The following is a 16,291-nucleotide window of genomic DNA, read 5'->3' on the forward strand; positions in this document are numbered from 1 at the left end:
ATCGAGATCAACGAACATAGGCTCTAATCCTAACTTTGTCACGAGCAAGACCGTCGTGATTGACACCCACATTAACACTTTAGTGGGAGAACCATTATTACACCCAAACCAAGCAAATAATATAAAAACTAAGACATTTAAATCAAACACTAAGGAAAGAAAAATAGAGTTCTTATAAACTCTAACGAAAGTCTAACAATAATAAACTTACAATGCGGAAGAATAACATAGAACCTGAAAGTCAATGTACCAAAACATTCTAACAATGAACCAAGTCTAAACAAGAAAGGGATACAACCCCAACTAATGAACTAATCAACTAGCTAAAACAAATGTCTAAGTTCAGAAATGGTAGACATAGACGAAAGAGAATTCCATGGCAGCTCGGAAGAATTGGCTTACCCTTGAATTCGAAGGACGATCACTGATCTTCTAAGCGAGGTCTGTCAATAGGTGCTTGAAGATGCTTTGTACTCAACAAAAATAAGAGCAAGTGCATAATCAGTACACAACCACAGTGTACTGGTAGGATCACGTGGTTATCCCACTAGTGCAACATAAACAAGTCAAACAATATTATAATCATATGCATACATATTAACATATACAATATCATCAACATTTACGAATAACGAACAACTTCACATTTTATGTCAAATCATTGGTCCTCTCATGGAACCCAAACCCAAACAGTTAAAATGCCGGAACGTGGCAACCGATCCCATTTTTATGTCGGAATGTGGCAACCAATCCAAGTTAGTTATGCCGAAACGTGGTAACCGATCTCATTCACACACCACAATCACAATCACAAGTATATCATCAAGATCATACATTTAAATCATGATTTCATGGCATTCATCAATTCTCTATTTCATTTATAACAAGTGTGATCAACATTGCAACATTCATACATATACAAGTATCATAATGAAGCAAGAACAAGCATACATCACACAATCATAGAATCACAACCATCACTTACCTCAAAACAAGCTTGAAACCCTAAGAAACTTGATCCTTCCCTTTTCGGATTCGTTTCGCTTGTTCTTGGTCTACAAACAATCAATATAATATGGAAATCAATAAACAATCATTAATTATCCGGATTACTAACAATTCTATGAACCCTAGATCAAACCCATGATCCCAATTATCTAAATTATAATTGTTTCCACCATAAAATCTATAACAAACCTTCCCCCATTCTATTACATTCTATGGATCGAAAAATGGATTTGGGGAGTGAAACACTTACCTTTAGCCTCAAGAATGGTGAAAAACGAGTAGGAGTCGATTGGGGGTCGTTCCTTATCTCTAAAAGTCAAAAAGTGCATAATGAGGTCGTTTAGGCGTTTATTAACGACTTTAATTGCTTCGGGACCGCCACAACGATCCCGCCAAAGTGGCAAAACCCAGTGCAAAAGCGGCATTCTCGATACATAGAGTTATTTCAATAATTCCAAAATTCTAATTTCACAACACACCTCTAACCCGCGACGCTCAGTAAATACCCTTTATGCTAAGATCGATTCCGGGAGTTCTACTCGCCCGAATTGAATTCCGTAAAGTCATACAGATTCCTTAACGAGATATCTAACTACTCATGTAATCAAAATCATAAATGATTCACCCGATTGTTACCGGATTTCCCTACACCTCAAAGACTCCGATTTAGTCCAAATCTGGATAAGGTTGGGAAAATCCAAATATTACGAAAAGTTTTCCAACCCCAAATTCTCCCCCATTGGCTTTTCTATAATGACGAGAACAAGTCGTTACAGCTATGATCCCACTATTTTGTTGTTTGCTTAGAAGAATTTTATACCTAGAAATAGTGATGTTTCTTCCTTTATTTTGGAAGGAAGAATTATGAGAAGCTTGAGAATTACATACATAAACTTGTTTCATATTCCATGTAAACTTTAGAATGCCTTGAAAATAAGTGAAAAGTCCTCCAAATAACTATTATGTCATTCATATTTAGTAGGCGTTTGACCATGTGATTTTATTTCATGATATGAAATTATGAGAGAAATTCATTTGGATATGCGATTTTACGCTGATTTCATCTCATGATTATGAAATCATGAGATGAAATCCCAAAATCTCCAAAAATCATGATTTGAGAATTTTCAAATATAAAAATTGACCCACAAGTTTATATTTTATAAAAAAAATCCACATTTAATTTATATATAACTACTATCCTTTTGTTTCATATGTAAATAAAATTTATAATGCATATCATTACTTTTGAAATCATTAATATCTCAAATAACGATTATTCTCGCCAATATAACATTTATTTTTACTTCAAATCAATTCTTACATTACCATTTATATTCACCTAATTCGTCATTTTTTATCAAATTTATTATCACTTCATTAAGAACAATGTTTAATAATAATAAAAAATTCATCATTATATTGAGTGGACAAGACTAACCACTGTGGTATTAATTGAAAAAATAAATCTCTTAGGTACTAACAACTTGAATACTATAACCCATGTTCAATTATTTTTTTAATTGAATTAAGGTTTGATCAATAAATATTGTATTTTTTAGAATAGCTTTGTGATAGTGTATTATGCAATTTTTATAAAATTTTGCTTATTTGGTAAGATTGTATAAATTATTGAGACAATTTTAATAGTTTTACAACTTATAAGATTTTTATATTTATGAGAAGACAAACAATATAAACTATCCAAATTGTATGTCCAAACAAAACTTTAACTTTATCTCATGATTTCATATCGCATTACCAAATGGGCCATTAGGTGGCTCAAGAACCTTCATGGAATGAAGGTCATTAGACATAAACCTATTACTAATATATTTTACAAATATTTCATATATTAATTTATCTCTTGTTATTGAGATAGTTTTTATTATTACATGCAATTTCATATGCTGAATTTTTATTACTTATTTTATTTCAAGTGATTTTATAAGTAAATAATATAATTAGAAATAAATTGACATAAATTAATGATTATTTGATAGGGGTTAAGAAAAGGAGTTAGGTTTAGTTTATGAGAAAGAGAAAGGTGACAGTTTCTCAACATAAGTGGATGGGTGTAATCCACTTGCATTTTGGATAGCCTACCCTTCAAATTCAACATTTCTTTTTCCATTTCTTGTTTCCTTGTGTATATTTACTTGCAAGGAACTGCAAATTGCACTAAATAATCCATGTTTTTAAGTTATTTACATATCAGTCTTTTAACTTAATAATTTTGCAATTCTAGTACCCATAAATGCAGCATGAAAACAACATCTGTCCAGAGTGTGTGTTTTTCCTAATTATTCCCTGTCCGATATTTATATTAGAGTCTCACTAAATTCGAATTCGCACATTATAGAGTCTATTTATGAAGGCGACACTTCCAATAAGATTTTTTTTTTCTGTTCTTGAGGGCTCAAAACTGAAATGTATGATTAACGATGAAAGGATCTCGTACCATATAACTAAAATCCATGTTGGTAAAATTATTTTAAAGTATTTTCACTCGATGTTCGATATCTGTATTTAAACTCATCTAAATTTGAATTTACGCATTGCATGATTATTTTTGAAAGCCACGCTCTCAAAAAAATATATTTCTATTTCTAAAAATTAAAATCTCATATCAATAATGAAGGAATCACAAGTCATCCTACCATTAATTTTAGCTAGCTGTCTTCTACAAAGAAAAGAAAAGAAAAGAAAAGAAAGAAAAGAAAGCTCTTCGGGGTAACTCATTATCTTGTTCCAAAAACTCTTTTCATTGGAAATCCTTAGTTTGTTTACCTGTATTGACCTTAGTTGAGGTCATTTCATTTTTAATTAAAATTTGTATTCCAAAAGTTAAACCTATACATGTTGTTCTTCCCCTTTTTGCAAATAATCACAACAACATTTTTCTTTCAAGATAACTATTGTATTATTCCTTCCATTTCAATTTATATAAATTTATTTTAAATTTCAAAAGTCATATATATAGCCACACTAATTTTATAATATATTTAAACCAACATTTAAAAAGAATAAATTATTTCTTTCATAAATTTCATCTATAATAATTAAGTAATTTCACGCAAATTAAAAATAACGTTTAGAAATCAACTACAGAAGAATCAAGAATGGAGGACTTTCCATCCTTCTACCCGACTCTTTAGTTTTACGAACACTGCTTTAAAGAATGAGTCATTGTCATCCTCCCATCTGAGAACGAATAGCTAATGCGTTCCGCTCATTGAACAAATAGTGTTCCATGGTGGGTCCATGACCCGTGGATGCTAAAGACATCCTTTGAGGTAATCTCAAAATTTTTACGGAATTGAGATGATGAGATCGGTCCATGAATTTTTTTTATTTTTTTTTGTCGCATTTTGCTTAAAGAATTGAAGGGAGATAATGCATCAAGTTATTCACAAGGTTCAACTTGATCCTCTTCCCAAGAGATCCCAAATGAATGAATCCTAAGAGAGCCGCTGATTCCAACTACCATCTATTGTGAAAAACAGAAAAAATCGAAAATTGTCAATTATCTTTTGAATCAAAGTAGCAATAAATTGAATATTACAACTATAGGTAAATATGAAAAGCTTCGTAAGCACATTCTCTTAGGAATAGAACAATTTCCCAATGAACAAATTTATTTTTATTGAGTATTTAACTATTTTAAATTTTGAATTTTAATTCTCTCAATGAAACTACTACTTCAAATTTGAATATAACAATACCATAATGGCCCAAAAGGCAAATAGCCAAAAGACAAGGGGTTCCTCTCACCAAACAACCTTTGGCATTAACCCCTAACATGTATACAACATACGATTAAGACGTATGCTAGAAATTTTTTTACATTTTTTTTTTTGAAAAAAATAATTAAAGACAACATGAGATATTGAAAATACAATACCTAATACTAAAAGTTTTCAAATTCTCATAATAGAAAAATAAAAAATCAAAACACATACTAATTTATTTTAAGGAAAAAAAAACTACACTAAAATCAAATCTAAACGACAATAACCTTTTACAAAAAAGTTCAGAATATTCTTCAAATATATATATAGTATATATTTTTTAATAAAATGCAATTTTCCCCTAAAAAATAAAAATGAATTTTGTAAACAATTACAAACACCAAAATCCAAAAGAAATGGCAAAAGAAAAAGACAAAAGCAAGGCTTAAAGAAAAGCCCCCCCCTCAAATAATGAAGAAGCAGATGTGTGGAGAGCCATTGGATTTTGCAGGCTCACCATTTTCATCACTAACAAAGAAGCCATTGGAGAATCCCAATGCTACCTTCACCCCCCACCCACCCCACCCCCACCCCATATTACTTCACTGATTCACTGTAATTTCAGTTTTCATTTCATCTTCACCCAACCCCCTCTGTTTTTAAACCCCAAAAACCAAGCTTAAAACCTTGATTAGTGATAAAGAACTCTTTTTTTCATCTTCTTCAACTCTTCCTGGATCTGAAAAAAAGATATTTTATTACTAGAAGAGGGGGTTTTATTATTATTTTTGTTTATAAATAAATTATTCAATTCAGATTTCAGAGAAACACTCCCCATAAATCTAGACCCCCTTTTACCCCCACCCACCCCCACATGAGTGGTAGTGACAATCCTTCAGAGATGTCTGAAGATGAGGAGCGTCCTTGTCCTTCAGATCTCACCGGTGGCGCCACTGCAAAAGCAAGGAACTGTTGCTTTAACGCCGCCGTTACCGGTGGCGGAGGGGGGATTTTTAACTTTTCGCCACACCCAGATCAAGTTCTTGAAAATGTGCTGGAAAATGTTCTTTGCTTTTTAACTGATCGCCGTGACCGTAACGCTGCATCTCTTGTAAGCAAATCTTGGTATCGGGCTGAGGCTTTAACCAGATCCGAAGTGTTTATTGGCAACTGTTATGCTGTTTCGCCGACCCGGGTTACGACCCGTTTCAAAAGGGTGACCTCTGTGGCCATTAAAGGGAAACCTAGGTTTGCTGATTTCAGTTTGCTTCCTCCAGATTGGGGTGCTCACTTTACTCCTTGGGCTTCTGTTTTGGGTGATTCTTATCGTGGGCTTGAGAAATTGTACCTCAAACGTATGTCCATATCTGATGATGATCTAGGTTTGTTGGCGCGTTGTTTCCCCAGTTTCAAAGAGCTTGTTCTTGTATGCTGTGACGGTTTTGGGACTAGTGGACTTGCTATTGTAGCTCGTGATTGCAGGTTAGTATTGTTTTGTCCGGATATAGATCTATTTATGTGATAATCCTTTTGGTAAAAAGTTTAGATTTTTAATTTCTAGAAGCTGAATTCTTCTTTCTGTAATGGGAAATTAACAGCTTAAACTAGTGTAGATATATTGTGTTATTTGAATTTGTGCTTCATGTGTGCTGGTGTTTGAATTAGTTATGTGATTGAGTTGTTCTTTAACTGTTTTATTTCTGCATTTGAAACTTAATGATACCTTTTGAGGACACTAGCATTGAAGTTGTAATATGTGGTGACTTGTTGTATTGGATTTGTGAGTTTGCAAGCTGTGAAATATGGTTTGGTAGTGTGATTTTCTTGTGCATAATAGAAGGTTTTTACTGCAGGCAAATTAGAGTGCTTGATCTGATTGAGTCTGAGGTATCCGACGATGAAGTGGACTGGATTTCCTACTTCCCTGAGAACAAAACGTGTTTGGAGTCTTTGACCTTTGATTGTGTTGAATGCCCTATTGACTTTGAGGCATTGGAGAAGCTAGTAATCAGGTCACCTAGTTTGAAGAGACTAAGGTTGAATCGGTTTGTTTCTATTACTCAGCTGTACCGTTTGATGATTCGAGCTCCACAGCTTACCAATCTAGGAACAGGCTCTTTTGGCGCCTCAACTGTCATTGATGAACCAGATCCTGATTATGCTTCAGCATTTGCTGCCTGCAAATCCATTGTCTGTCTCTCTGGTTTCAGGGAAATTGCTCCTGAATATCTGCCTGCAATCTATCCAGTTTGTGGCAATCTGACCTCTCTTAATTTAAGCTATGGTGCCAACGTTAATACTGAACAATTCAAGTCTGTCATCAGCCGCTGCCATAAGCTCCAAGTATTGTGGGTATGTGGTTTGAATTTTCGCTAAATGTTCTTTTAAAGAAAATTGTACTCTGTAATAGCGTTATATTGAGTTCAATTTTGATGTTTCAGGTATTTGATTCTGTATGTGACGAAGGACTTGAGGCAATTGCTGCGACATGTAAGGATTTGCGGGAGATTCGAGTTTTCCCTGTCGAAGCTCGGGAAGATGCAGATGCCCCAGTTTCTGAAGTAGGTCTCCTTGCGATTTCTGAGGGTTGCAGTAAACTTAAGTCCATCTTATATTTCTGCCAACGAATGACAAATGCGGCTGTTATAGCTATGTCAAAGAACTGCCCAGAGCTTGTGGTATTCCGACTATGCATTATGGGTCGGCACTTGCCTGACCATGTTACTAATGAACCAATGGATGAAGGCTTTGGGGCTATTGTCAAGAACTGTAAGAAGCTTACTAGACTCGCTGTATCTGGTTTACTGACTGATAAGGCTTTCAGTTACATTGGACAATATGGAAAACTAGTCAGAACCTTATCAGTTGCTTTTGCTGGAAACAGTGACTTGGCTCTGAAGTATGTGCTCGAGGGCTGCCCTAAGTTGCAGAAGTTGGAGATCAGGGATTGCCCATTTGGAGATTTGTCTTTGCGTTCTGGTGTACACCACTATTACAATATGAGGTTCCTTTGGCTGTCATCTTGTAGAGTAACTCTACAAGGTTGTCAGGAGATTGCTGGCCAATTGCCCCGTCTAGTAGTGGAAGTGATAAGTGGTGATGAGGAAGGGAGTGAGACTGGTGAGCATGTCAATACCTTGTACATGTACCGATCTCTTGATGGACCGAGGGCTGATGTACCATCATTTGTGCAAATACTGTGACCGACCTTTTTAGAAGATAGGAATTTTCTGCAGTAATTGATTGGGACCTTTGAGAAATGATTAACTATTTTCTTGGGAAGAGATGCTCTCCAGAAATCTGTTGTGACCCATATGAAGGTGCAAGTTTCCTTCTTGAGAAAACGAATGGTGCACCACTTGCAAAGGCAGTGAGCAATCTATAATGTATTCAATGCTGGTCTCCATGGATGTCATTGTATATGGTTCAGTACAGAGATTGTTTTTTTCCAGCAAAGCAATCTAGAAGACAAATGTTCTTTGTATCAGTAATCTTTTCTATTCACTTTCTTTTCTTCATATTCATGGAGCCTTCAATTAGTAAGTGGAGTCATTGGTAAGGCCACAGCAAGGGTAGATGTTCCAAACTGCACGGTGGCGGATCAAATTGCAGCTCAATGAGATTTCTCAAAGGCTTTCGGCCGAACCAACACTTGTGGAATACAGCTGCATGCTCGGTCAGGGTATTGGCTCGTCAAGTAGTATCTTTTCATACAATTGAGGCCCTTCTTATTTTTTGTTTCATTGTTAGTTTAGAGTTGGAAGTTTTTTATTTTTAGTTGGTGATAGCCTAATGGTCAGAAGGATACCTACCGCAGTTGGATCTCTCCATCTCGCTTTCTAGAAATATTTGTTCTTTCCAGGATGTGTTGTTTCGTAGCACCTGACTGTTGAATTTATTATTGTTATTTTTAGAAGAAATGTGAGATGGGTAATAAATGCCAAATATGCATGGACCAGATGATGCTCTAGTGTGTGTGTGTTTGTGTTTGTCTTTGCCTTTTCTTTATGTGGAATGATCAGCTTGATAGTGAAGACCCATAAATGATGTGTGGAAAGCCTTGTACAAGTACAAAAATGCAGGACCCTCCTCTCCTTCACTCACTCTCTTTGTGGGATCCATTTATGAGTCTTATCCTCTATTACCTTTCCAGCTGATGAATGGCCCTTCTCTGTTTCATCTCTTGTATCTGAAAGTGCCAAGAGCAGGGAGTAGACTGTAGTAGTGGAAAGTATAGATGGATAGTACAGCACACCCCTTATTTTTTAGCTGATGCCAACTTTATCATTATTCTTTTGGATAACAGTCTTGAGGAGCCTGCCTGTTGTGTTATCCTGTTTACTTTTCATAGGCTGCTGCTGCAGCATTCTTCATCTCTATCATTGACTACAACTCACAGTGGGACCAATCACTAACGGATTGGTTTTGATTATTTGTCACAACATCTTTATTTGAGTTTCAAGAAAAGGCAAAAACCAATCCCAAACAGTTCAATGTGTGCTTATTCTAGTGTAGTCTGAAAGTAACCAAAGTACAAGAATCAACCGATAAACTTACCTGCTGATATTTTATATGGTAAAAAAATGCAAAATCCTATTTAACAAAGTGGGATCTGAGTATGCATATTGAATGAGTGATTGGAAGCAAGACTTCCATCTTCTTTTTGTCTAAAACATTTATAGAGGATAAGTGGACCTCACTCACCCTCATTTTTTTATGCTTTTCTTAATTGCCTCACAGTCCAACAAACTCCTCAAAATTCATACACCTCAAGTCAACTACTTCATTCTTTATCTTTCACCAAGCTCTTTGAAGGAGTAAAAGACTATTTTCTTTGTTCATTAGGGGGTCTTTGTTGCTTTTCACTTTCAAACAGAAAAAGACTCACTGGCCTTGGTAGGAAAAAAAGTGACACAACAGTGTAGGAGAAAATACATGGAAAGTGACCTAACAATAAGGACAGGCTCAAGCATCTTTCAATCTTGGCCATCCTATGCGTTTGAAGACCACTTCTGATGGACACTTCTGACATAATTAATGAATATGGACAACTTATCATATTAAGTATATAATTTTATGAATGGTCCTCCAAACTATTTTTTTAAAGAAAAAGTTCACTCAACTTTGCCTTAATACCATAGAAAAGAAGAACCTGGTTAACTTCACCTTATTGGTTGGTGAGGATTCAATTCCGCACCTCTCTTTCACTAATTTTTGAAAAGGGACATTTTATATGATATTTAACTTTTAAAGCGAAATTAAGTGATTTTCTTTATAATACACAATAAAGTAGTGAGTTTGATGTAATATAATAAAAGTTGAGTGACCATTAATGAAATAATTTGATAGCAATGAATGAGAGGTTCACTAGACACTTAGACTGAGGAAATTAGGTAGACACATACATCAAAGTGTTTAAGCTACAAAGTTGAACTCCTTTAGCAAAATTTGGCCCAAATCATATGAAAAAGTGGACCCTTACTAGACTGATCATTGAGTTTTGGTGGGCCACGTGTACGGTATGGGAGGTGGAATACATTAATGCACCCCTCTACTTATAAGTAGGAGTATTAAATTAAGTAATCATGTTTAATTACTTGCTCCCTCTGCCCCTAATTACTTGTCCAAGTTTAAATTGACACACATATTAAGAAAACAATTAATAACATAGTGAGTTTACCATTTTACCCCTTATTAATTATGAAGTGGATGAAAAGTTCTACATTTTTCAAAGTAATTAGTCATTTAATTGAGGGTATAATAGATAAAAAAATAATATTTTTTCTTGATTTGTCAAAATAGACAAGTAATTAAAGATAACTATCAAAAGAAAAAATAGACAAATAACTAGGGACACATGGAGTAATTAAGAGTACTAATTGTGAATTGTGTGCGTCACTCACAATCACAAATGAAAACACTATTTCATGTCCCAACTTGCCCAATGATCTCGTCACCACCTACGCCTTTCTCTCAATTATACTATTACACAACTATATTCACTTCGTCTCATATTAGTCTTCTATTTTTTTGTTACATATCTCCTTTAAAAAAAAATAGTAAAAATTAATTTTACTAATTTACCTGAGAAAATATTTTTAAAGCTTTACAAATTTGTTTACATTTCCAAAAAGAATTAGCTATAAAGGTAAAATGAGGAAATTTAATTAATTTTCGCTTGATTTGTATATTGACAAGTAATTTTGGTCAATTATTTTAGTAATGTGGATAATTAGTATGTGATGAATGAAGTACGATTTGAATTAGTTTATTAGTACTCCCTCCGTTCTTATTTATATAAATTATATGTCATTTAAGAAATTAGATAAGTTGACCATTTTATCCGCTCTCTTGAAGTCAAGTTTTTAATAAATGAACATAAATTAATTTATTTTGATTAATTAAATTGATCAATGAACATGAATTAATTATTTTTTTTTCCTATGTTGGACAAATTCATAGTATCAAGGCTAATAACTCTCAAAGTTAAACTAAGAAGAATAATGTCATTTATGCATTCATTTTGTGAAATGACAAATATTAAGGAGAACGACATATAAATAGAAACAGAGAAAGTAATAATTACTCATCCGTTCAATTTATTTGTTTGATTTTTAGTTGACACGAAATTTAAGCGTAGTATGAGTATCACATGGAAACATAGGTAAAAAAAAGAGTCATTCTTTTTAAATAAACTAAAAGGAAAGTTTTATTAATTAAATAAAAATAAACATCAATTTTTTACTTGTCAAGTTTAAAAAATTAGAAATAATTTATTATTTATATTAATTTTATTCTTATTATTATTAAGTATTATTATTTTTAATATTTAAATAACTTATAATAATTAAAGTGATATAATAAGATTTTCATTTTACCGATACTCTCTCTGTCTATAATTACTTGTCCACTTTTGAATTGACACACCTATTAAGAAATCAATTATTGACATAGTGAGTTTATCATTTTATCCCTATTAATTATGAAGTGGATGAATTAAAACCTTAAGAATTTCAAGAAGTTCCACATTTTTCAAAGTAATTAATTGAGGACATAATAGATAAAAATATTGTCATATCTTGATTTGTCAAAATGAACAAATAATTAGGGACAACTAAAAAAAAGAATAAATAATTAGGGACAGCGGGAAGGGAGTACACTCTAGTTGGTTGATTATTTCTTTAAAGAAACTTGCATAGTTTATATTATTCTAAATTAAAGCAATAAATGTCTGTAATTATAATACATCTCATTAACTGGCTTGTTTAAATGGTTTTTACCTACTGTATTATATCGTATTCTATTTTTTAACTCCTCAAATAATGATGAAAAATATCATTTTTTATAAAGATTAATTTGATATAATCATACTATCATTTTTTCTTTTTCTCATTTTATCCTTATTTATAATTTAATAATTTTATTTTACTTTTAACTTGCCTTTTTTTATAGCTCTTTCCTACCTTATGTTTTCTTTGTAATATTATTGATCTATAAATCTTCATATTACTAGTTTGTAACCCTATAAAACAAAAACAAAAACAATAATAACATTCTAGATATAATTTTACAAAATAATATAAAATATTATGTACAATTTATTCAAACATTATATTTATCTTGAATCTGTTTCTCTTAACCTAGAATAATTGATTTAAGAATAGAAGTGGGGGTGGGGATTAGAATTTGTAAAGTCGGTGAATCCAAATAAAAGAGGGATTAATGCACAAGTTTTGTCTGTTTAATCACATTAATGGCTCAACTAATTAAGCACGAGGTCAACCACTAAATGCATTTTTAAAATGTAGTGCTTCTCCACTTTCTTCTTTTATATTTTCCCCCATTTTTCTATTTAAATGCATACGTGTCTTCTTCTCTTCCTATTCCCTTTATTAATATTAATATAAAAAAAAAATCTTATCCCATTTTTTAAAAACTTTTCTTGACCACTATTAATTCTTTGATTAACTTGTTTGAGTTCTCTATAATAATAAATTAAAAGAGAAAACGAACTTTCTTAGTAGGCTTTTCAACATTAAAAAACAAAACAATTATAACCAAATATTGTATGGAATAAAAATTCTATGGACACACACGATCACGGTTCCTTAATATTTACTCCCTGTTTCAATTTATATGACAACATGTCATTTTTTGAGAGTCAAACAATTTAAGTTTGATTGAGAATTTGCTCATAAAATCTTTAATTTTCTAAAAATGAAACTTATATATTTGTAAACTACGTAAAAAGTACTATAAGTCACAATAATTAACAATTTAAAATATTTACAAGATCTATGAAAAAGTTACAATTAAAAATAAATTTATTTAAATTTTTAAAAATTCGAAACATGTCATATAAATTTAGATAGAGTACTAGATTCGTATGAAGTCCAACATAATAGTAAATAGTAATGTAGTTATTCATATTTTTGGAATAGTGTAATAAAGTAAAAGGTATATATATATATATATATATATATATATATATATATATATATATATATATAAATGATGCATATTATCAATCTAACTATATATTCATCCAGGCATAATTGATTTGATTTGATACGGCACATCTAGAAGAACTTAGATGCCGCTCAATTACATAATGTTGAAAGTTTTAGAGTTGTCTCCGCCTAATTTCAAAAGTTTTGATTTTAAGTATTGAATATAAAAATATTTTTGCTAGGGAGCACTCTCCTCTTAGATAAATTTTTAGCTACATGAATTCAAATTAATCAAGCCTCAATACTAATATCAAGCATCAAATGAATTTTTTTAATTTTTTTTTTAATTTTAGAGTTTTATAGGGAAGAAGCATAAATTAAGAATTAAAACTCGCAGCAATCAATCAGTAAAGTTATAAACTTGAGTATGAAAAATAAATTCGTTGGGAGACACTAGTCTTTTCTTTTAGTCCGTTGTATACAAAATATTATTTTTCTATAATTAGATAAAACTTAACTTTACAATTATTTTTTTATTCTTAATAAAATTATATATATTCACACAAGTATCTAAAGTCCGTTTTAGACCACAAGTTTTAAAATTTTCTCTTTTTAAAACGTTACATCAAGTCAAATAATATCACATAAATTGAAAGTCGAATGATGTGAGTAATATTTAGGTAGATTTTTATATTTTGGAAACACTGAGACTTTGTACTTATTATTAGTTCGGCCTGCCTTGTGATCGGATCCCACAATTTTAAAAAATAATGAGATCACATTGATGGGCAATTCATTTTTCCAAAAAAGTTTAGTTCTGCATTATATAATTTTTTTTCTCTCTTTCCTTTTATTCTAAAAATAAATTCCTTTGTCCACTATAGAAGACATGAATTCTTAATGAATTATATTTTACTTAAATTTCTTGTCATACTTGCGTGTGATGTCTGGTGATGGATCATGTGAACGAGTAAGATGTTGTTCTTTTGTTTTTAGAAAAAGAAATATAACAAACACACTTTCTTGGAAAATGTTGGCATCAACTTGAAAAATTGGCTAAACAAACAAAACCACAAGCCTAATTTTTTATTTAAGTGATATACTTATTTGAATACCTCTCCACCCCATCCGAAAGTGAGGGGGTGCGAGTGACGGAATTAGAATCTTCATAATGAGATTCAAAATATAAAAAACTAAATATGTGAAGAAGTTAAAGAAATTCAATATCGAATAAATATATATGTATAAATAAATACTTTTGACCTTGTAAATATTATAAAATTTTCCGTCGAAGGAAATTTGGATGAATCTTTGCGCTCCTAGTTTCTATCTTTGCCCTATGTGTAGAGACGAAGCTACAATTTCGTCTATCTGTTCGACAAATTTAGTAGCTTTGGTCTAAATTTTATGTGCTTAAAAATAACTTAATATATATAAATAATATATTCAAAATCCAGTAAATTACTGTAGAATTTAGAATTCAGAAATCATAAACTCAAAATCTTAACTTTGTTTAGATTTGTGTATTTGTTCGACAAAATCAGTAGCTTTGGTCTAAATTCTATGTGCTTAAAAATAACTTTATATATATAAATAATATATTCAAAATCTAGTAAATTACTGTAGAATTTAGAATTCAGAAATTATAAACTCAAAATCTTTAACTTTGTTTAGATTTGTGTGGGGTTATTCACTCATATTCTAGTCCCATGAGTAGGTTTGACAAGCAAAAGGCTCTAACCAAGATGTTAACAAACATCACATGATAAAGAATGAGAAGACAAAAGGCCAACTCATAAGGTAACCATTAATATTATGTGTGTCTATGTGTGTTTTTTGTTTTTGTTTCTTTGTATGTTTTTATCTATCTACTTTTAATTTATTTTATTTAGTTTCCCCTAATGATTTCTAAGACTTTAGAAAACATGTTTACGTCCGAATACATGAATACTTGTGGTGTCTTAAAATGATTAGTTGTGGAAAGAAAGTGGTCAATTATGTCAACAAAGTTAATTGATCTAGAAGCCCTATTTTGTTATAATTTCTATGCATGACCTAATTTAACACTTTTTAAAGTTTGCTGGAGTACTTTTTTTTTTCTTCACTTGTGAGTGTGATTCTGACAATGTTAAGGTAATATTTGCACTTAAACTATAGCCACTTCCTAGGTGCAGAATTTAGGAAAAAGTGGTCAAACTTGAAAGCACAATTTGTAATTCCCATTTGCATTTTTTTTTTTGTTTTTGGACTATCTACAAGACACTAAGTTGTACTAATTTTAAGATCTGATTGATGATCGTTAATAAGATTCCAAATTTAAACGAGCATAACCCGGAGGAGAGCTTCTTTTCTACCGAACATGGCAGTTGGTGGGGTGTGGTGAGGGTGGGGTGTGGGAGTCTTCTCACGCTCAGAACTGGATAGCTGGTGTGTGGACAATTTAATATGGAGGTTCACCGTTGGTAAGCAATAATTTAGACGAGTCTTGCTATGATATCATGTAAGGAAATGAATTTTGAGTCTAAATCAACCGTGAAAACTAACTGACGAAGGAAGGTTTGCTCGAGATTTATTAAAAGAAAAAGACTCAAATATGCCATCGAGCTTTAAGAAAAGACTCATATATATCATGTGTTAAAAGTTTTGACTCATCTATGCCATTTTCGTTTTAGAAAAAGGCTCATTCATGTCATTATTTGTTAACTGATATGACATAGTTGAACAAAATTCTTACGGATGACATAGATGAGTCTTTTTTCAAAGTTCTATGACATATTTGAGCCTTTTTCCATTTTAAAAAAAAATTGATTTAATTAATAATAAGACTGAATCATAATTGATCACGTATAAAAAATAATTTTGCAAAAATCAGAATTGTTTTCGATTAACAAATGAACTTTTTTCTCAAACGGAAATAACATAGATGAGCTAAACTTTTAACGGATGATATAGATGAACCTTTTCTCAAAGTTCGATGGCATACTTGAATAGATCATCTATACTCTTCACAAATTTCCCTTTTCTATTTTGTATTTCATTTTGATAGCAATAATTTGAGAGGAAAGTTTACAACACTTTCCAAGTTAAGCAAGTGAGGAACTT

The 16,291-nt window shown here is 31.8% G+C and overlaps 2 protein-coding genes across 2 annotated transcripts in view; both read left to right on the forward strand.

The window, feature by feature from the left end:
* Window positions 1–16,291, forward strand: part of LOC125814277 (cyclin-D2-1-like) — a 211,034-nt gene that overhangs the window by 146,882 nt on the left and 47,861 nt on the right. The gene's annotated exons all lie outside the window — the stretch shown is intronic.
* On the forward strand, window positions 5,158–8,697 carry LOC125814264 (transport inhibitor response 1-like protein). Its single transcript, XM_049493732.1, has 3 exons — window positions 5,158–6,221; window positions 6,593–7,091; window positions 7,181–8,697. Exons 1-3 carry the CDS (start codon window positions 5,614–5,616, stop codon window positions 7,940–7,942), a joined length of 1,869 nt encoding a protein of 622 aa, XP_049349689.1. The 5' UTR covers window positions 5,158–5,613; the 3' UTR covers window positions 7,943–8,697.

This window comes from Solanum verrucosum, unplaced genomic scaffold, assembly GCF_900185275.1.
Source record: "Solanum verrucosum unplaced genomic scaffold, falcon-dt-bn FXZP01000230.1, whole genome shotgun sequence".
Lineage (NCBI taxonomy): Eukaryota > Viridiplantae > Streptophyta > Magnoliopsida > Solanales > Solanaceae > Solanum > Solanum verrucosum.